Source organism: Penicilliopsis zonata, assembly GCF_001890105.1.
Source record: "Penicilliopsis zonata CBS 506.65 unplaced genomic scaffold ASPZOscaffold_3, whole genome shotgun sequence".
Classification (NCBI taxonomy): domain Eukaryota; kingdom Fungi; phylum Ascomycota; class Eurotiomycetes; order Eurotiales; family Aspergillaceae; genus Penicilliopsis; species Penicilliopsis zonata.
The window spans coordinates 435,806-457,308 of NW_019208913.1; the positions used below are offsets into that span (position 1 = coordinate 435,806).

The 21,503-nt window shown below is 51.4% G+C and overlaps 7 protein-coding genes across 7 annotated transcripts; 4 read left to right on the plus strand and 3 right to left on the minus strand.

Annotated features, from left to right (window-relative positions):
- Positions 1-667: 667 nt before the first annotated feature.
- On the plus strand, positions 668-2,982 carry ASPZODRAFT_164511 (hypothetical protein; the record flags this gene model as incomplete). The annotated part of the gene is made up of 4 exons (XM_022726674.1): positions 668-1,539; positions 1,598-1,993; positions 2,050-2,124; positions 2,180-2,982. Exons 1-4 carry the CDS (start codon positions 894-896, stop codon positions 2,980-2,982), a joined length of 1,920 nt encoding a protein of 639 aa, XP_022583427.1. The 5' UTR covers positions 668-893.
- Positions 2,983-3,383: 401 nt separating this feature from the next.
- On the minus strand, positions 3,384-7,741 carry ASPZODRAFT_1352582 (hypothetical protein). The gene is made up of 3 exons (XM_022723742.1): positions 7,303-7,741; positions 4,567-7,238; positions 3,384-4,513 (listed from the first exon to the last, which is right to left on the minus strand). Exons 1-3 carry the CDS (start codon positions 7,626-7,628, stop codon positions 3,786-3,788), a joined length of 3,726 nt encoding a protein of 1,241 aa, XP_022583428.1. The 5' UTR covers positions 7,629-7,741; the 3' UTR covers positions 3,384-3,785.
- A 765-nt stretch (positions 7,742-8,506) lies between these two features.
- ASPZODRAFT_129247 (hypothetical protein) lies at positions 8,507-10,697 on the plus strand. Its single transcript, XM_022722225.1, has 3 exons — positions 8,507-8,639; positions 8,718-8,843; positions 8,911-10,697. The coding sequence occupies exons 1-3, from the start codon at positions 8,616-8,618 to the stop codon at positions 10,564-10,566; spliced, it is 1,806 nt and encodes a 601-aa protein (XP_022583429.1). The 5' UTR covers positions 8,507-8,615; the 3' UTR covers positions 10,567-10,697.
- Positions 10,698-10,924: 227 nt separating this feature from the next.
- ASPZODRAFT_149897 (hypothetical protein) lies at positions 10,925-11,351 on the plus strand (the record flags this gene model as incomplete). The annotated part of the gene is made up of 3 exons (XM_022725543.1): positions 10,925-10,985; positions 11,089-11,172; positions 11,290-11,351. 3 exons carry the CDS (start codon positions 10,925-10,927, stop codon positions 11,349-11,351), a joined length of 207 nt encoding a protein of 68 aa, XP_022583430.1.
- Positions 11,352-12,442: 1,091 nt separating this feature from the next.
- Positions 12,443-15,949, minus strand: ASPZODRAFT_1354781 (hypothetical protein). The gene is made up of 3 exons (XM_022723808.1): positions 15,547-15,949; positions 15,080-15,481; positions 12,443-15,014 (listed from the first exon to the last, which is right to left on the minus strand). The coding sequence occupies exons 1-3, from the start codon at positions 15,835-15,837 to the stop codon at positions 12,528-12,530; spliced, it is 3,180 nt and encodes a 1,059-aa protein (XP_022583431.1). The 5' UTR covers positions 15,838-15,949; the 3' UTR covers positions 12,443-12,527.
- A 1,104-nt stretch (positions 15,950-17,053) lies between these two features.
- Positions 17,054-18,183, plus strand: ASPZODRAFT_164515 (hypothetical protein). The gene is made up of 2 exons (XM_022726675.1): positions 17,054-17,883; positions 17,985-18,183. The coding sequence occupies exon 1, from the start codon at positions 17,262-17,264 to the stop codon at positions 17,802-17,804; it is 543 nt and encodes a 180-aa protein (XP_022583432.1). The 5' UTR covers positions 17,054-17,261; the 3' UTR covers positions 17,805-17,883; positions 17,985-18,183.
- A 268-nt stretch (positions 18,184-18,451) lies between these two features.
- ASPZODRAFT_61396 (hypothetical protein) lies at positions 18,452-21,116 on the minus strand (the record flags this gene model as incomplete). The annotated part of the gene is made up of 2 exons (XM_022728983.1): positions 18,452-20,040; positions 20,108-21,116. 2 exons carry the CDS (start codon positions 21,114-21,116, stop codon positions 18,452-18,454), a joined length of 2,598 nt encoding a protein of 865 aa, XP_022583433.1.
- Positions 21,117-21,503: the final 387 nt, after the last annotated feature.

The following is a 21,503-nucleotide window of genomic DNA, read 5'->3' on the forward strand; positions in this document are numbered from 1 at the left end:
GTAAGGTCAGGTAGGCCTGCTCTGCTACCTAGGTAAGGCCCTGAATAACTCCTTAAAACACCGGCTAACCAAGTAGCTAGCTAGGTAGTTAACTAGCTACCGAGTTAATAATGCGAGGTACATTGATTCGATGCCTGTTCCCTTCACACTGTCTGTCAACAGGAGAAGAACCAACCAGCCATGGCGGTCTAGAAGAGACCCAGCGGATCGACGCCGGTTGAGAGCACTCCATCGATAGGTCTGCTCCGTGGGGCAGTTGCTATTAGTTAGTTAGTTACTCCTACCTACGGAGTAGTTAACTAGTAGCACTTTGGTAGGTTCTGGCGATGGTCGTCGGCAAATTGGGTGGGATACAGATCATGAGGGTACCTGGGTTGGGAGCATAGATTAACTATGGGGAATATTCATGATATATGACAATCCTCTGAGATCTGCAGTAAAGGGCCTGCCTATGCTGCAGGTTGCAGAATCGTCTATAACACCACCAACGAGACCTGTTTACTGTAGTACGGAGTAGGCCTTAAGAGCCCAGCACGTCATAGCTTGCGAGATCTACACCAAGCCATCTCGTTTCCTAATAACAAAGCATTGGCTTATCAAGATCATCAGCAGTTGTAGTCATAGTTATATAAATGTAGAATCAATCTTGGATCAAAACTGACTGAGTATTTCTTCCTACCACCTATAAAGGAGATCGCTCCCCTGTCAATTAGTGGTGCTGCTGCATTATTAGTGAGCAGCTTAGTCAACTCAACCCGCGGTTCCTTCTTGCCCCCAATAATTAATCCTGTGGGCGAACCTTTTCCTCTTTTCCTTTGTACTTCTGTGCTCCCACCCGGCAGGTCGTGCGAGCGAGCGGAGGAGTGCTGCCTCTCCCTCTTTGCCAGCCCACCATGGACCGCATCGAGAGTATCGGGAATCGAAGCGATGACCAGCCAACTCCGTTTCCTGCGCTGGCCGACGCTTCGACTCCTGCCACCCCGGTGCAGACGTCATCTGGTCCGCCTCGCGCCTCGTCCCAGCGGATGCGACGGCCGAGCATCCGTATCTCACGCCTGCCCAGCGACCCGAATCTGCCCACTCTACGCACGCCTGTGAATGGAAGCAGGCCGGCGACGCTTCTACACCAACTTGACACTCGCAACCTCGCGCCCGATCAACATGTGGATGATTCCTGGGAAGGGAACCGCCGCCGCAGCAATTCAGAGCCGCGCCCAGGGCGGTACTCGGCGCCGCCGGTCATTGCGAGCCCTAGACCCCCTCAGTGCCCGGTTATGGCTCCTCTGGACGAGGAGTGTGCCCTCCGGACTGCTACCGCTGCTGAAACGACTGCCGGGCCATCTTCGGCTGAATTGCTCCAGGAACCTCAACCGGCGGCTATCCAAACTCCGCCAAGGGGTCTGCTGCGTCGGGCGAGCGGGGTGGCCTTCAATGCCCTCGCGAGGAAACGAGGGACCACTATTAGCGGTAGCTCGCCGACGAATAGCCACCAGATCACGGAATATGACTCGCAGATTGTTGATTTGCTTGATGTGATTGGTAAGTCCCCGAGACAGATGAGACTTTTGGTCCTGTTCTAATCCAGATGCCGCTGCAGACCCGGAAGTTTCCACCCTGTCGACTCTTACCAACGTGCAGAACTCGCTCTTCATTCCGGACCTGGGCGGTATTCTGAACCGTATGCCTACATACACCTTGACACGACCAGAGAGGGTTTCCGAAGAAGAGACAACATCCACCGATGAAGACCAAGATCAGGGTGTCGAGCTCAAACAACGTCCGACCTTGGACCAACTTCGGATGTATTCCAGTATCTCATCTGCGTTACCCTCGGATGGCGTTCGGTACGCCGTCTTGCCAGAAGACCATACACTGGACGGGTGGTCGCAGCGGGACATCGAAGAATTAAACGATCACGTCCGGCATATGCTGCACTCCCGCCGGTCGAAATTCAAACGAAGCATGAAGGGGTTTGGCAAATATGTCCGCAAGCGTAAGTTGTTCTAGAAGGGTATTCAACCCCCAAGTCGATGCTGACCAACTCAAAAGCACTGGGCTTCCTTGTCACCCTATATGCAACCCTCATCACACTTTTCGGTCTGGCTTGGGTTCTGTTCTTGATCGGTTTGTTCAGCCATCTCCATGTCATTGAAATGGCACTGTACTAATGGACTCTCAGGTTGGATCAACGTTGGTGGACGCCAGCTTTACGTGATCAACGTCATCGACAACGTCCTTGTCGCCCTTTTCGCCGTCATGGGCGACGGCTTGGCCCCCTTCCGTGCCGTTGATACCTATCACATGGCTTTTATCGCCCACTATACTTTCAAGACCTGGAAGATTCGCAACAAACGTGCCCTGCCCGGCCTAAAGGACAAGAATGACCTTCCTGGACGCAGCCAGGCCGACCTTGAGGCCGACCTCGGCGAAATTGACAAAGAAGACACGCACGAGTTCAGTGTTCTCACCCCTAAGCAGCAACAGAGGCTCGAACACCACCAGATGAAACTCTCCAAGTCTCACACTTTCTACAAGCCTCACGAAACGATTACCCACCACGCCTTCCCGATGCGGATGCTCATCGCCATCATCGTCTTGTTGGACCTGCATTCGTGTTTCCAGATCGCCCTCGGAACATGCACCTGGAGCATCAACTATCACGTCCGTCCATTCGCCTTGACCACCGTGATTCTCTGCTGCTCAATCACCTGCAACATCACCGGCGGTGTGCTGATCATGATCGGCGATCGACGAACCCGTAAGAAGGAAGTGGTCGAACGGATGTTCCGCCAACAGCTCACCAGCGAGGCGATGAAGAAAATGCAAAAGAAAAAACGTAAGGAGAAGCTCCAGCTGGCTGAGGAGCTGGACACCGTTCCGGATCCCGTTCACCAGCAGAACTCTACGCTGGATCCCGTCCACGAGCACATCTCAACGCAGGATCACGTGGCGCGAGCGGTCTTCCCAGCCCCAATCTCATGACGAAACGACCATTTACAACCATTTTACCCTTGTTTATTTTATATCCCCTGGCGACCTTACGATGGTCGCTCATTACCCAAGACAGACACGAATCATGTTCTAATTCTGAGATTTATAATATTGTATTTAATTCTGGCCGGAGTTCGATTTATGACTTGGTGACATGGCTTTCACTCGCCATGTGTTTTGGCTTTCTTTATAGCTCCTCTAAACGAATCTATTGCAAGCATACGGTGGCTCGACTCGATATTAACATAGATCACTGTAATGCATCATTATATTTATTTGACACAAACAATATCTTTGGCTCTCTTCAATGGTAAAACCATATGAAGGGTAGAATGAAAGTAAGCGAAAAGGACAGGAGATGCAAACTTACATATGAAAAAAAGAAAACACAATGAGGGACAGACACGCCATGCGGCAGGACGAAAGGGAGGCTGGGTAACAAGAAACAGAGATAGGAAATAGACAGTAAGAAAAAAAAAAGATACAAGTATAGACAGCTAGTTGGCGCTCATGTACACACAAAAGACATGGACAGGTAAGTAAGGGAGAGAAGCAAAAGTAGCAGGTGCGGGATCCAGCAGGTCCAGCAGCTCAAATAATTTTGTTTTCAAAAGTAGAGCAGAAGTAGAAGAAGAAAAAGAGATAGGATATTTCACCCTTTTCTTTTTTGTCGGGGATATGCAGCAGTCAAGCGTTGCATAGATGTGAGGATTGCAGGCGGCAGACGATTTCAAAGCTGAGCCTCGGTTTACTGGAAAGAGCCCGAGGTATCTTAGTAGCGCATGGCCAATTCTCTATAGCTCACCGGGAACTATAATCGGGTCCTCATTGTGTGTGGGTTTTCGATTCCTGAGCATTTTCTCTAGGACGTCGAGGCGTTCGCGAGTAGTACGGATGGCATAGTCCATCTCCCGATCTGACATTTTCTCCTCGTTGAGTTTGGCTTCCAGCTCTCGCTCAGGGGGGAGGTTCTTCAGGAGCCTCTTATGGCGCGTATGCGATTCTAGTGATCGTCGAGCAGTCGGGAAGTTCATTCCGTCCATACCAACTCGATCCTCCAGCCAATGCCACAACTCGCTCTCCTCGTGCCGCCACATTTCCTCGTAGGCAGCCATTCGCTGAGGTAGAGACAAAGCAGGACACCCGATCTCGTGCGGGAGCATGTGCGAAGATGTAGGCGAGCGGAAGTAGACCATGATCAGCAGTAGGAGGATCAAAAGGACGGCAACGTTGTTGGTCAGTAAGGGCTTGACCAAGCTGACAACGGGTCCAAGGAGCCCGTGAAGAGGTTCTAGAATACCCCACGAGCCAGTTTGTGATTGAGCAGAATCGGCCGTCGCCAGGTCAGAATTCTCGACCACCTCCTCGCTGACAGTATCTCCCTTCTTGCGCCGATTCTTGCCTTTGCCGCCAGACTTGGCGGGTTTTGCGCCACTGCGTGGAACAACAGCGGTCTTCAAGCTCTTGAGCAATTCATTTCCGAATGTGGTCTGCCCGTCCATCGCACCCTTTTCAATCGGGCCTATAACTCGAGTTAGAAAGCACTGAATTTAAATCCTGGACGTGATGCTGTACCTTTGAGCCAGGTTTTGCCTGACCACTCGATGGTACAGGTCATGAGAAACCGCGTCTGATTCCCAGCCGCCCAGGTAAAGAGATATTTGGTCTTTGTAAGGAAGAGGTTTCCACTAGGGACGTCAGGTGTCTGAGTAGAAAGTGTCACAAGAACCGCCTTTTCCAGATCGAAGAAATCTAGGTTTTCTGTGCTGATACACTTTGTCTGTTTGGGCCCAATCGGAGCATTGAGAGGCTTGATATAAGAATACTGTCGAGTCGGGTTTTCGGTCGTCAAGCCTTTCTTATCGACCTCAAACTGAAGCTCCATCGACTTCTGATTGTCAACCAGAAACTTGCTGATGAAAGTACCCGACTGAGCACCAAAAACCAATGAGTAAACCTTCCCCAGAGGAGCGGGAACAATCTCATCCTTGACCAGCTTTTCATATCGGCAAGAGGGATCATTGTATTCAGTGGGAGGGTGAGTAGCCGGTCCAGGGAAGTCTTGGCTACCATCTCCTGCACCTGTCTTCGGGGAACCTTTAGACTCTCCGTTGCCATTCAGGGCAGGCGTTGATGCCGCACCGCTTCCGTTCTGCAGGTTTCCAGAAGGTTTTCGGGATATCCCCTTTGTGGACGAAGACCGGTCACTCCCATGCAGGCTCCCTTCCCTAGGCTCATAGAAACTTTCGCCAATAGTTCTATCCTCATCCTCATCATAGATCTCATCTTCATCTGATTCTGTGCACTCCGCATCACTCTCCTCAGCCTTCTCAGTTTTATTATCACTTCCATTCGCGATCCGCGTTCCATTCACGGAACTCTTCAGGGCAGGGTGATTGATCTTCCAGATATTGACCATAAGTTCATAAGTCGACTCGCGACTGAGAAGACTCCGAAAGATGTGTCTAGCATGCAAAGTTTGGATAGCAATAGCGTTTGGAAAAACCATTGCGGTTGTCTCCTTCTCAATGGCAACAACCTCATCGAAGCTGATCACCAGTGTTGTCACCCAACCTAGGATGTTGCTCGAGAAGCAGATATGCCCTTCTGAGATATAGATCCGGCCAGCAAGGATAATCTCGCGCTGCAGTGCACAGCTGTAATCCTCAATAAGGTAATCATCTTCCGGAACACTCCGAAACAACTGGTGAAAGTCTCGGTTGCGCTTCTTGCTTGCGACGGCGAAACCAGTCAAACGCGGCATGCTGGAGTTAGCACCTGGGATACCCAGAGCAAGTGCAGTGGCCCCAATAGCACCAAGCGTGGAGGTGGTTGCGCCAGAAGATCCCCGATGGCGACGCTGAGCCAAGCGGCTCCGTACGCTGCCACTCCTCGCCAATCCACTACTCGTATCGCCCTCATATATACTGCCGCTAGGAGGAGTCTGATCGCCATTCCCATCTCTGGGGAGGGCTGGACTGGGCTGGATCTCACCACTGTCGTCGGCCGCTCGTGCTTCAGTTGCCTTTTCGTAGGCAAGAGATACTGCGCGTGCTGCATGCTTATCCTCAAGCATTGCTGCCTCCTCATCCAACTGTGACACAGCCATATTTTTGCGTTTTTCCGATAGGACATCTGGCTTCGTGATGACCAACCCGTCTGAGGTTGTGATTACGCCGGATGGCATCTCGATACCTAGCTGGCTGAAATCAAGATCCCCGGATCCAAGGGTATCAACAGCCAAGGATTTCCTCTCTTCGCTCTTGCCATCACCTGCACTCTGGTTGCCATCATCGGTTTCAGTTTCAGGAACTTTCTCATCTTTAGTTCCAGAAGCTGTCGCCGCCTGATTGCGAGGTCGTGCCTGCGTGTTGAGACTGCTGCTTATCGTTGAGGCAGCACTTTGAGCGGCAGAAAAGACAGAAGAAAAGAAGCCGCTCTGTTGAGCAATAGAAGGGACTCGGGAGCTCGATGCTTTGCTTTCTTCCAAAGGGCTCAGGGCAGATATTGAGTTCGAGAGTTTGCTAGGCTTATGCGCCGAAGAGGTGGACCGGGCCCGACGATGCGAAATCATGTTTCCAGAGGGACTCACAACAATACCGGAATTCGCGTCCTTCGGCCCCATCGATTCGGGGGACTCTGTGACCCCCGAGGATAGGATTGAGGGGATCCCCTTGTTGGAATCGGTTGGAGTCGGCGGCGTCACCCTCGTCAAAGGGGCTGGAATAGCCGTATGTGGTGGCGTTCTGGGCAGTGGACTGGCTTGTAAGTCGTAAGGCTTGGGCTCTGTGAGGTCGGTGCGGATGTTTGGAAGAGCAGGAGCAGGAGCAGGAGTAGTGCCAGCTTTCGCCTGGGCTCTTCTCGCTGACAAACTGTTCCTCCTACTGCTGCCCCCGAATATGCTTCTAGAGCTTTTGCTTTTATCCGATTTTTCGGAGGCCTGCTCCGAAACATCGTCAGAATCATCCCTTTCTTGATTGGAGCTGAATGCGTCCTTCAGGCGGCGAGCTGGGGAGGGGCTTCTTTTCTTTGAACTGCGGTCGTTGGGGACATCTAATGATGATGCCGGTTGCGTGGCAGCTCTTAGGAGCGCGGAGGTTGTTCCTAATGCCTGTTCGACCGAGGTTGTCGATTCAATTCCATCATCCACTTCGGCAATAGTCTCGTCCGCGGTGGTGGTTGTAATCAACGGAGAAGAGGTCGTGTAGAAACCAGCGTGCGAGTTGCGGGTGGTCAGCGGAGGTGTCCTTGCAGTTTACATTAGCCCGCATTCGATAAAGCAAAGATTAGGTGAGTGGATGAAGATCTTACCTATCGGGCTCAGAATCGTCCGTCAAAAGGTTTCCAACTTCATTTTCCCCCACACTAGGGTTCTCATTGATCGACGAGGCCGTCGAAGTACCATCCCGAGAGTCTAGAGACCGACTTGGGAGCAGATCCTTATCATTATCAACGGCACCATCATCTGCCTGCTTCTTGTCCTTCTTCTTTCGTTTCCGCCGATTTCCCGGAAGCAACTTGGATAAGCCACTTGTGTTTGATTTTGTAGTCTCGACTGAATCCCCGGCCTGCGATTTGGACTTCTCCGACGAAGACTCGATCGACTCCCGCCCAACACTCCGGTTCGAACTCTCCATTTTCTCGTCGCTCCGGGCTGACCGACGGTGTATAGCGTAATCTCAGTCGCAGTGCTTGTCGATGGCTTGACAAAGCAAACCTCGTGTCTCGGGGAGAGGGGGGGGGAAACAGACAGAAAGTGTCTCTTATCTGTTTTGGTCTCAACGGAACAGATGGTCGGTCACTTCGAGCTTGCAGATCAACATGATATACCTATATAACAATTCAACAATCCTCATCTGGAAGCTGAGTGACAAAAGGCATCCATCTAGGCGTAGTAAGTCGCTATGCCCTGGTATAAGTGAGTGGATGAACCACCCCTCCTGACGCTACGTCCAGACCGTGGATAGTCTCGCAGCTCCAGACAGCAAAGAAAACACAGACAACAGACTGACGAGGCAGGAGATATTAATAAAGCGCTCCACAAACAAATATATGACAGGTGTAATATGTACCTGATCGCGTCGTGTCCGTAGGTTGCAGGAACACGCCTAGTCGTTGTCGTTCCCTCCTCTCTCTCACACTCTGTCCTCCGGGGGGGGATTCCGTCTCCGCACCAGCTGGAGCGACGGTCGGGGGAGTTTCGGTTTACCCGCAAGGAGACCAGCCACAGGAGACGATGATCGTAGACTCGTAGTAGCTTTCGAGTCACGCAACGAAGATCCGACAGAATAGTAAACGAGAGTGTCTGCTACTGCCGTAAGTCCATGATCTTCTTCTCTGTCGATCCCGATACGACACTGCTGCTGAGCCTCTCTTCCTGACTCTCCGGACTGGGGCAATGATGCAAACAATCCATACAACAATACAGTATAGTACCGTATCGTATTTACCGTATCGTAACTCCCACCTTCCCTCATGGCGTCACGGAATTCTTATCGTCAGGCACCCTGTCAGGTACATATTGAAGGGGAACAACACTCCTTACAAAGACAGCCAGTCTGCTGGCTTCAGGGATTCATAATTCACAGCAGAGATAGATCTTTCCCCCTGTCCCTTCAGCAGTCATGGAAGCTGCACCTCTTACGCTGGTACGCCTCAACTAGATGCTGGAGCCCCCCCCCCGCGCCCTCTCTCTACCCCTGCTGACTTGGGATGGCGGTTACTAGGCGCATACCCATGCTCGCAATGCAGTGCTCGAGACTCGGAAGTCCAATCCTGTAGCAGCCAGTGAGGAACATGATCTGGCAGCAGGAGAGTTTGCCACAGCTGCTCAGAACAGCACGGATCTGGAAGTGAGAGAGAGTCTTGGTCTGTCCGTTTGTACAACGCTGATCTGACCGGGGGGATGGTTTTATACAGGCCTTACGCACTCTTCAGCTCCTCGAGAGCCACCACAAAAAGCTTGCTCAGATCCTTCGGTTCCAGCATGAACACCCGACTGCAACAGCTACGGAAGCGGCCTCGACAGGCTCCCCCATGCTCGGCACGCCACCGCCGACGGCAGAGCCCGTGGGAGTCAAGACCCCTGCACCGCAGGATGCTCAGTATCAGCATCCTCCACGGCTGGCAGGGGCCCTTCGTGTGCCGGCCCGGGAGACCTCGTCTATTGCCAGTAATCTCGCGTCAGCACGAGGGATCCCGGCTCAGCCGCGGCGCTCATCGCCTGCTTCGCCGGCTCTGTCCTCTCAGCAAGCTGGCGCAAAGATGACTGAGGGGCCATCACAGCTGAAAATGGGGGAGGCCAGACTGCGCGGTGCGCAGGGTCACGGAGGAAAAGACCGCACAGCTCGTGTGTCTACCCAGAACCAACCCTGGTCCCCGCCGGCGGTCAGCCCTACCGACGTCACCTCGCGACAGATCATTCCTCCGAATGTTGTCGACTCACCACAGCCCAAGAGACAGTCCTCGGTTGCGGACGAGTCGTTCCAGCGTTTTTATTCAACCTTTGAAGGGTTGATTTCAAAGATCTCGGCTCCCTTGGCGTTTGCGGGCCTCCCCCTCGGCTCGGACCAGGCAAGCGAACAAGCAGCATCCATCCGTCGAAAGTCAGCTGCTGAAACCAAGGTTGACCGGCACCATGCTGTTCTCGACCGGTCTGGCTCACTGGCCGAGCCAGATGTGAACAAACTCTTCTCCCGGGCTGCCCTACGAGCCATTCGAGATACGACTGGGAGCGTGACCGGAAATACCGCCGAGTCATTCTACGTCGTGCCTACCACTGGTGGGACGGTTTCTTATGCAGGGATACTAACCCGGGCGGAAAAGGAAGCGCGCAGGGGCAGTCTAGACGAAGCCGAGGACGATTTTGTTGACGCACGGGAGACACCAGCATCGCCGGATATGCGCCAGAGCGCCTCTAGCTCGAGGCGTAGACCAGGTCGTGGTGTAGAGAAGATGACAACCCTTCAGAATACCAAGACTTTGGAAGAGTTACAGATGGAGAACCAAGCACTGAAACATCTCTCGGACACGCTGTCAAAGCGGTTGCACATGTGGGAAGTCAACGCCCAGTCCTCCTCGATGGCTCTACAGCAGTCTCTCAAGGCAATGCATCACCAGCGCGCTGCTTCTCCTGAGCAAGTTGCTGGGTATACATCTGCACCTCCTTCGACTACTCCTGCTCCTGCTCCCCTTCCTAGTGGTCCATCCTCCGCTGCCGAGACGGACACACGTATCAAGGAACTCGAGGAGATTGTCCGACGTGGAGAGAAAGAGCTTGATAAAGTCGGCCGTGAGAACGAAAAACTCAGGACTGTCCTCGGGCGATACAGAGAGCGCTGGGAAAAGCTTAAAGAGGGCGCCAAGACGAGGCGTGCGGAAGGCAAAGCTACAGAGAGCAAGGGTTCTACGGCGCCTCTTGAGCCTGGAACCTCTGACACGACGGAGAACTCTCGTAAAGAGTATGACGCGAATACGGCGATTGACAATGCCCAATCCAACCAGGCAGAAGGCGATGCCGAAACTGAGGAGGGAAGTCCTGGAGACCCAGCCGTTGATCCTTCTATGGGTATATGAATCAAAACTGCCAAATTCAATACTCTATATAGTCTCTCAATAGCATCCCGACTCCAGAGTAGCTCTACTTGTAGTTTATTCGGGTGTCTACAAAGTGTCATACAATATCTATATAAAGCGGAATAAACAGGCAGAATTATATATGACTAATCCGGATGACGCGAGATCGATTATCCGAGCAGCCAAGGGTTCCACGACGGGAAACCCTGCCGAATCACACTGAAAATTAATTTTGAAAATATCACCGCCAAATAGGGCACTCCGCTTAGCGTAATCCGACACCACGCTCGTCGCACTCGGTCCCCCCCCAATCCATTCGTTCCAACGCCCACACAGCACGAGAATCGAACATTTCGCGATGGATTCCGCCAAAGCCCCCGTTAAGCTTGTGAAGGTCACTCGTGTCCTCGGCCGCACCGGTATGACTTTGCCTCCCCCCGACGGCGCTTTAAGATTCGGATTTTCTCTCGAGAACAAAGAGAGGGCCCCTGGGTGAAAAGAAATGAATTGCTAACGAAACAGGCTCTCGCGGTGGTGTGACCCAGGTGCGCGTCGAGTTCATGGATGACCAGACCCGTTCTATCATTCGCAACGTCAAGGGACCCGGTACGAAAAAAACCAAAGACATGAATCATATATATCAGAAATTGGGGAGGGGAAAGGAGGAAGAAGAAGAAGAAGAAAAATTTGGCTAACGGTTTCCCTCTCTTTTCTACATTTTAGTCCGTGTCGATGATATCCTCTGCCTGCTCGAATCTGAGCGCGAAGCTAGACGTCTGAGATAAGCGAGATGAAACGAGACGCTCGCGAGGGGAAAAAAAACGAATATGGAAATGGGAACAAAAAAAAAGAGGAATTCGGTGTATCTTATCTTCGAGAGAATGGAGGAGGTTACACTGAGGAAATGAAATGAACTCATGGCGGCGCCCATTCGGACTTTTGATAATATTGTTCACTAGAGTCCAGGAAATTTCTCCCTCACAATTCGCGAATGGACCCAGACTTTTTTTTCTACAAATCGTGACCCCCTTGAAGGACATTAGGGGCTGGCTGTGGCGGAATACCCAAGGCACCAATTCAATTGCTTCTTTCTGCTTCTTTTCTCGCCTTTTTTCATCTTCTCGACCGCTATTCGATTCGACTCTTTGGGGTCCCTATCTACTACCATTGGGACAAGTCAACAAGAGACGTTCGATTTCCAATGTCGAGGAGCTGAGTAGGTTGCGAGTCTCACCGGGTGGTAGTTGTTTCCTAGGCTTTCCTACTGTTACGACAGTAACGCCACGTAAATTAATAGTCGCTGTACAGCCAGCCTCCAGCCTATGCCTGACCACTTCCTCGATCTAGTCTACTGCTAATGTATGCATTAACGGGAGTATAATTTCAAGCGCTAAACTATGTGGTAGAGAATTGGAGTTGTGATCTGTCGTCATGCACCCTGGCTAGGAGTACTGTTTCTTATATCAATGTCTAGCCAACGTAATCCTCAGGTGTTCCAGTGCTTTTTAGGATCATAGTAATTATCTTCTTAAAGAAGTCATGTCAACTCTGTCTATACAGCAAGGGTTTCTATTTGCTAAATGGGAGATAGTTAGTTAAAAGAACATGCGCGTCATAAGTATCTTGATCAACCAATTTATAACATTAGCTTGACGACGCCAGGGGGGCCATTTATAGTCCACAGCAATAGTTCTTGTTACTAGAGTCTATAATATAGATATATAGGTTAGATATAAAGACATAATTACAGTAATTAACCCACAGTAGTCTGTTGTTGCTTAAGCATCAAGATCATATAAGGGGCTCGTCCCATTTGGGAAGTACATTCAGGAATGGCTCCTAACAGGATTCACTTCTTAAGATGTATATCCCCTGCTCTGAGGATTATAGCAATATCATTCTTAATAATTATTTCTGTTTACAGTCTTAATCCCCCAAAAAAAATATACCTCCTCCCCAATCTATGAAAGCCATCCCTCACACCACTTGTCCATCCACTCCGGCTTGATGGCCTCCATTTCTCTCAAGGTCTGACTTGCCCGCTTCGCCCTCTCGCTCTCAAAGCGAGGAGCCTCCTGCGTAGAAAATGTCTCGTATATGCTCAAAACTTTCAATGCTGGGTTCCTCTCAAGCATTTTCTCGACATCCGAGCGATTCGCCTCGGCGTCTGCCTTGATTATCTGCAACCACGCCTTCAAGGAGACAATCTCGATCTTCTTCTTGCCATGGCTGGATCTTTCGAGTGTCGCAACCAAAGTAGGAAGTAAGGCCGCCCAGGTCGTCACGTACGGGTTCACAATGTGAAAGACGGTCGCTGTCTCTGCCTTAGATGCCGGTGTCGACCCAAGAAGAAGCTCAACCAGTACTTCAGCGAGCGTGTCGATGGGGACCCAATCGACCTGGCTTGGAGAAAGGCTCAGAGAATCCGGGAGAGCACCCACGTGCAAACTACTAATCACCAGGCTGGGAAGCCACTCCCATTTATTCCAGGTTCCGGCACTATGGATCGGGCCAGCAACCTGGCCGACACGCGCGATCTTGACGTTCATGTGGAGTTTCTGGGCAGCATAGTCGAGTATACGCTCGGCGATGTATTTGCTCTCTCCGTAGCCCATGGGTGCAGGGGCCGAAGTGTCCATCATGATGCTTTCAGGTATGGGAGACTCAGGGTGCGAGAGCATAGAGCTAATAGAGGAGATAAAGAAGATAGAGGGTGAACACTGTGCATGCAAGGCAAACTTCACCACATTTGTGATTCCAGAAAGCTGTGGCATGAACGCATCTAGCGGGATGTTGAAGTTCACAGGCCAGGCATTGAGCAGAATGTCGGTGGCATTGCTCTGTAGTTGATTGTATACCTCAGGCTCAAGGCCAAAGAATTCCTGCGAAAGATCGACTGTGAGGAAAGTGACTCGCTCACTAGGAGCAATGGTGGCCAGTTTACGAGCTTTGTTGCGTTCTTCCTGGAGGGATGAAGAGTTGGGGGAGCGGTTTAGGCAATAAATATGAGATACCGACGGAGAGCGCAGGAGAGTTTGCAAAAGATAGGAGCCCACAGCCCCGGTTGACCCTGTGAGGAGGACATTGCGTTTCTGATCTACCCCCTTTGCCGCCGGCTTGTCGACAACCAATGAAGACGCGAGTTCATCGATGAGGGATTGGTGTTGTGTTATCAGACTGGAAATAGCATGCTTTCGGCTTTCGCGTATATGTCCAAGAGAAGCTTGCTGGCTAGCTGAAAGATCCAGAATAGCCCTGGCGAGTTGAGAAACAGAGGGATTGGTGTAGACAGTGCTTGGTGCAATCTCTGCAATCGCCAATTCTTCTCTCAGATTGCGCGTCAGGAGGAGAGTTTGCAAGGAATCCATTCCAATAATAAAGATATTGGTGTCATCCTCAAGACTACTCCATCCGGTAACTCCCATGATTGCTTGTCGAATGAGTGCCCCGAGACTTTCTGAATCATTGGGCTGTTTTGATATTTTACCATTGATGACGTTTGCATTCTCCAGCCTTTCTGCATCCTCATAAAGAGCATCAAGTTCTTCGGTGTACATGCTGATCGTCAGCCGTCTTTGAAGGGTCCCTTTTGAAGTCCGGGCAAAGGGTTTCTTGGGGTCCGCAAAGAGAATATGAGATTTAGAAACCTTCGCGTGATTAGGACAGACTCGATTTGCTTCATTGATGGTTGGCCAGATTCGCTCAATAGCCTCTGCCTTCTGAGATAACGACATCTCTTTGGGGTCTGCCAATTCGAGGATGAGGGACGCTTGAAATCTTTGAGCACCTGCTACAAGGCATGCTTTGATTTCAGGGTTGCTTGCAACGCTTGCTTCCATTGTTGTCGGGTTTGTTTTCTCCCCAGTCAGAAAGACGATGATATCATCCGAGCGGCCACAGTATATCCAGATATCGGGCTTGGAAGGGTGCGGGGAGAACAGGTCGCCAGGTTTGAAGATATCGAGGTGTGGATATAGCTTGAAGACAGGTTGGCGCCATTCGATCTCAGGATCTCTAGCCTGATAGAGCTCATATACATTTTCGTTGACAGGACGTAATACGATTCCCAGTCCAGGGGTGAACATTATAGGCTTCCAATCCTCTGAGAGAGTCGTTGCATCCCGTCGAATCAGCGGTATTATCCCCATTTCTGACGAGCCATATACCATCATCAGTCTCATTCTCTTGGCGACTGGATCGCCTAGGGCAGTCGGAACATCTCCTCCCCCGGTAGCAAGCGTTTTCAGATTTGAACACACGAATTCGAGCATAGTGGCATCTCTACCAAGCTCTGCTACAACAGTCGGAGGGACAAAAGCCAAATCTGCCTTGATATGCTTGAGTCCATCTGCGAGGACTTTTGCAGAAGGAATAGCGCCGGCAGGTGGATAGATGCACATCATCCGATGAGCAAAAGCATAGCAAATAGAGGCAATATGGTTTGCCGCCTAAAGTGAGCATAAAGTCAGAAGTGTTCTTATCCACCAGTAGCATCAAACGAGGGGATATTTACATGAAAGGGGGGCAGCATGAAAAAAAGGCGGCTTCCTTGGAAAACCCTTTCTTGCAATTCAAAGCCCTCTGGAGGATCAATCCTCGAGCACTTCATAGCCGCTGCCGCATAATCATGCGACCAGGTAATTGGCTTCGGAAGGCCTGTCGAGCCAGATGTGTGAAATGCAAGAAGCGGTTCATGTTTTGCATCTTCAAAGGTCTTGGTGTACGGATATTCAGGGTGCAATGTATCGATCAGGTAGGCGAGAGACGGCGCAGCCAGTGCACGAAGCGAACTAGCCTTGAGAATATCGTCTACCACCGCCGGCTGTGGGTCTGGTATAAGAATGGTTTTGCAGTCGAGAAGCTTGAACAGATGTGAATGGGCTGCAATACTATTCCTTGGAGAAGAAAGAAACATCTAGAAGCTTTTGGGTTAGGGTATGTATGTCTATCTAACGCTTCGAACTTCGTGTACGAATTCACCTTGTATCCAGCCTTGACAGCTCCGAGAACCAACGTATTGTAACGCAGGTCGTTGGGACCAATATAGGCCAAAGTTTCAAAGTTCTTTCCAGGGCCGAGGAGGCGACTGATGTGCCAAGCTGCGCCGTTGACGGCATTTGCAAGCTGTGCGTAGTTGATTTCGCGATACCCTGCATCATAAGAGGTAGGCAACACAGGAAACGCTGCATACAAGAGCTGCGGCGACTCTCTGGCTCTGCGATCAACGATGTTGACAAGGATCTCATTGTCTTGATGTAGATGCAAATCCATTGCGCTTGTTTCGTCTGTGCTCTTCACAAGTGATCAAGATAAGGATAGTCCAAGCATGGTTCAAGCATGGTAAAAGGATGGGGTTCGTAGTCAATATATGCAGCAGTCTGTATGTAAGGCAACCAGGGAGGGGCTATTCATGTTGCATAGGAATGCATAACAAGGTATATATCCCTAGGTAACGCGACTTCCTGATCCTCTCTTAGCTGCAGAGCCCGTATCATATTATTCGACACCTTCTGCGCCAGCTTTATCTAGGTAGGTAGGCATGATTGGGCAGCGAAAGCATCTTGAGAAGGCAGGCGCCTGAGCTGCTGTCTGCATCTGTAGATCTCCCCAGCTTAGGAGGCCTAGAAGGCATCGCACATGATCATATGGGGGCATGGGGTGTTGCTAACAGGTCTCATGGCCTCCGCCTCACCGTTTTCGACCATTTTGATGATGATACGTCACTATGAGATCATCCATCTTGCAGTCTCTCTATTCCAATGAGGTCCCCATATACATAAACTAATTCGAGGTTCCCGTAGCTGAATTATTGCTCGCGGTCGACTGGGGGTTAAACAGGCCGAGGAAATCATGTGCAATGCGGAGTAGATGCATGAGCAATCATTTTGACGTCATAAATGACTCTGGAAAGAACACCCTGTGGACTAAAATTCGATATTAGCCTCTTTCTTCCTCAAGGCAAAGTGGATGATTGCGCTGCTGTTTTCGTTGCTTTGATTGGAGTATGAGTGCCTACCTAGCTATATCAGATGGGGCGATCATGGACGTCTATAGCTTATTTCAACCCAAACTGAGGAGCGCAAATCCCAAAGCAGTCATTCTGGACGGTGGGAGGAAAGATGAGAGTAGAAGCTCTTGAGGTTCCTGACGATGAAGAGTCCATAGCCAGACTAGTCCGTTTAAGGAAGGCCCCCCTATATGAGGTCTACTTTCCTAATGTTGATGCCTGAGGTGAGAGTTAAACATGTGATTTCACGGCATTTCGAGCACGCGTAAGAGATAGTATTTCAAAGCTTGGTATTCTCGAGATTTCTCTTCCCTGCCTTGACTCCCTCCTATGAAGGGAACTTGACTATCACACAGGCAGTTGCTTACTCACTAACTTAGAGTAATCTTCTAATCAAAAGGAATACGGAAGTCAGTTTATTCAATCCTCTACCCTAGTGGATTGTCCATGTAGGTTATTAGCATAACTTCCTAACTAACGGCAGAGCAAAACAAGAGATCTACCTAGGCTTCCAAACACCTACAACTTTTGGTCAACAGGGACCACAGTACTGGCATTGCCTCAATGGTGAAATGGTACTACGGATGAGCTTCAAGGCGAGACTGCAATCTTGAGAGTTGTCAACTTTTCCGGTGTTTCTTATTTCTTCTTTTTCTTCTTCCTTGCTACACGTCAACCAATCAACACAATGGAACGCTCTTTCAGAGAGAGAATCATGTTATGGCACAGGCGTCAAGAGAGACCAGGAGACAAAGACGCAGCAAATACATGGTCAGCAGATCTAATGGAAGCAACTACGCCGTCTTCGCCTTCGTTAAACGCCCCTCGCTCCCAGGTGGCCAGCTCACATGGAAAGACAAGAAATCAATGCGAGAGAGAAACTTCTACGGAGCCGGAGAACACAGGATTGCTGCAGAGTAAAGAAATGCAATTCCTCTGGAATGATATTAATCCTATTTCGAACAACATCCCTTCTACAAAAGGTCCTGCCAATGCCTTACCTTCCTACAATGATGTGAGCGGTGCTACCATTGTCGATTGGAATGGTCAGTCTCGCCATTTGTCGCCAGAGGAGGAGCAAGAACGACAGATTACACTACAGCAGGCTGTACGTGAGAGGATGCTCGGGCTTCCGAAAACAACCGATATCACCTGGGCTCGTCCTTGGAGTGGTACAGGATTGCCTCCTTATTCTGCTTCTGCAAGGAGAAACGACAGCAACAAGGACTAAGGAAGCGAGGCTTCGGCTTTTCTCTGTCAATGAGCTTGTAGAAGGGGCTTCCTAGCGGGTCGAGGGAATATACACGCAGGTATTTACAATGAGAGACTCCCTATACAATCCAGTCAAGATTCTTCAATCATCTTGCCGATGTCACAATTGAGTACTCTGCTGATTTAATGATTCAAATAGATTGGTCTCATTCTTAAGATTTCTAATTCGAACCGACAATCAGACACGGGCTTATGTTCATGGAGGAGCTGGCAAGTCCCTTGGGATCAAGGACCCGAAAGCCTATGACTACTATCGAGGATCTGAGATCAAAGGCGCCATAGATGGAAGCATCAAGACAGAGTGTTTCTTGTAGTTACCTATCCTCACATAATTTCAGTCATATGGATTCCAGTACTTGTTGTCTTACTCAATTCCACCATGTTATTACCACGATCTTTAGTAATTAGAGCCTACTTGATATTTATCTAAAGGCAAAAACTAAAATATCATTGCTCAAGCCGCTGATAGCAGATATCATCCAAGTTATTAAGGGTATGCACTAATATACTCAGTCAATCGATACACTTGAAGAGGGAAAACAAACAAAGAGAGCAAAACCCGATCTATATCCATATGTTCGAATCACCTATGTCTACTCTTTCTCTCTATGTCTGCTCCGGTTCGTTCTCGCCATTCTCACGCCCCCCCCGTTCATCGGGCCCCGTGGTGTTTGTTCCTTCCCGCTCACTCTGATTCTGAGTCACAGACTGTCGCTGTCGTGAATACGGGGGTCGACGTAAACTACCGCCCAGCCAGGCGAGTCCGCCGTTCAGCGAGTCGCTGAGGCTTCGTAGGCGGGTTAGCGTGCCCTCGTCTGCTGAAGTCTTGGCGCCAGTATTGTTATTGTTATCGTTGGTTCGTTTCAATGATCCGTACGGTTTCATCGGCGGCGTCGCCGGAGCCGTGGCCGTGGAGATATCCCCCGTGGACCGAAGCCGGGCCGTCGCCAACTGGGCGCGCGCATGACTGGCGTCGTCGACGCTTGTCTCGGCCTCATCCTCGGTTTCACGGACATCGCCATCCGGGTGGGAGTGGTCACGGAGCAGTCCGTCAACGGCGAGGGAGTTGGATCGTTTGCGTCTGCTGTCTTTGCGTTTGTGTTTGCGCTCCTTGACCGGGCTGGCTTCCCCGCGCCGGAGCGTTTCGGCGACCACTGCACTGAATCCGCCGGACAGGGCCGGGAGCAACGGGCCAGGTGAGAACCGCATGGCGATCGAGTTGCGTAGGCCGGCTGCCGGGGGGGTCTGGGGCACCGAAAGCGTGCGATGATGATTGTGGCTGCGGTCCACAGCGACCAAGGTGGTCTCGATCCCAACCGGTGCGGTGGCATCTGTTGGGCGGCTGTTCGAGGGGAGCAGCGAGTCGCCAATCCCAGGCGCAACGGGGAAGCGAAGGGTAACTGTCGAGAGCGGAGGGGTCTGGCTGGCCGTGGTCTCCACGGGAGGAGTATCAAGGTGCTGAATATGCGGTTCGGACGTGGTGGCTTGGAATAACGGGGTAGGGGTTTCCGCCCAGGGGTTTGTGATCAGGGAGTTGGACTGGAAGGGCGAGGGGGTCTCTGGCGATGTCGCCTCAACCAGGGAGTCAGCGGCCAATGATCCACCGGGAGACGAAGGGGACAGCACCCCGCGAGGGGTGGACTGGTCGTCATCGAGGTCGTCGATACCGTGACTGAGAAGGGACCCGGATGGCGACTGTAGACTCCGGTCGGGTTCGTGCTCCTTGTGGGCGGGTTTGGTCACTTGATCAGCGGGCTGGCCTGGCGGCGATATATCAACTCTGTCGCGGTAGCGTTCTGCGCCCAGCAGACCGATGGATCCTTCCTCATCGTCGATAGAAAGGGACGATGCGTCGTCCGCATGGACTCTGCCACTTGTAATGAAATACACCCCGAGAAAGGTCATCAAGCACCCACCGATGAACTTGCTCGCCCTCTCTAGCGTGAAAGACTCGAAATCCCGATACAGCACGGCACTCCCGATGATCACCGAGAGGGTGAAAAGCACAAACTGAGTGGGGATGACCTGAGTCGAATCAAAACGCTGCAATGCGCGGTTGATGTAGTGAATTTGCATCAAAGCACTCGAGACTAGTATAAAGACGAGGAGATAGGTGACGGGGAAGGTTATGACGTGCCATAGCGTAAAGGAGAGCAGCGAGGAGATGCCTTTCGTTGATAGGGCCGTATACCCGCCTACAATCATCAGTACGAATGGCCGGCAGCAGGGAGAAAAAAAAGGGGGGGGGACAAAGAATCCTACCGAAAAGAGCTACCAGTCCGACGTCAATGAGAATCGACCGGGGTCCATATTTGGCGCTGGTCCACATGAGACCGCAAATGAGCGCGGCTGTAAGGCCTACATACAGCTCAAACTCCCAGCGTGTAATCATAGTCCAGATTTCGTGCGGCCCGATCTTCTCCTCGGACGACTTGGCGCTGAGGACGACGACTACAGCGCCTGCAATTGAGACCAGTACGCCCCAGAAGTCGCGCTTGCGGAATTTCTCCTTGAGCATGATGGGAGCAATGACGCAGTTGGAGATCAAGGCCACGACTCCAAGCGGGGAGACGATAGACGCCGGGGCGAATCCGTAGGCCATGAAGTTGCCTGCCTCGCCAAGACACATGAGAACGATTCCAGACCACCAGTAAGGCGAGCGGAGGTACGATTTGCGGTGTCCGGGCTGCCCGGACTGTTTGTCTCCCAGGTGCAGCGTTTGGTTCGATACAAAGGAATGTTGTAGTCCCTCATGATCGTCGTCCTCGCCGTGGTATTCATCATCGTCGTAGTGACCGTCGTGGTGATCACGGTATCGCTGGGCGTACGGTAGCGGCGAGTCCGGCGACTCCGGCGATTCGTCTCGGTATCGTTCGATCGGACTGCCGGCCATACGGCCTCGCTGTGACTCGGGCAGACTCCCGTATGAATGCTGCAAGTCCCCTTCTCGGTGTGAGGCAGCGCGCGTCCCGCGTCTCCAGCCTCCGGCTCGCAGCTTCTCCCGCTCGTATTCCCGCTCGATCTGGATATGGGCGTAGCGCTGGATGTTCAACGCGAGGGAGATGAAGACGTTCCCAACCAGCGCGGTCACAATCCCAATCAGTGATGACCACTCGTGCAGGCCGCCATCCCCTCCTCCTCCTCCGTCATCGTATCCCGGGGCCAACGTGGACATGGCCATCCTGTGATTCACAACGGGCGAGGCGACGACCGAGGGCAACGAGAGCACAGCTGTAAGCAGACCGGCTGCGACAGCCTGGGAATTCTCCATCAGAAGTCGGATCTACAAAATACTGACCGGTTAATTCATTCTTATTCAAGTGCGACGATCGCTCCGTGCCCACTTGAAGTACCTGACAAATAATGCGTACCTTCTTAATCCAACACACACAAGCTCACTTCCGACTGCGACGGCATTCTGTTCATAGACTGAGCCGTCAGTTTCCCTCGGTAGAATAGTCAAACTCTTCTCCTCAGGTACGCAGGTTCCTCGTTCCATACAAGGGGGGGGGGAGGTAAATAGCGAGCACGAACCTTAGGTAGATAACAAGGTAAGGTTCAGGTCTGTCTCTCTTTCAACTCCGTTATCCGTACCGAGCGCGTCGAGATAAGTAAGAAAAAACCTCGCCAGCAGAACAAGACACAAGCCTGGGGAGAC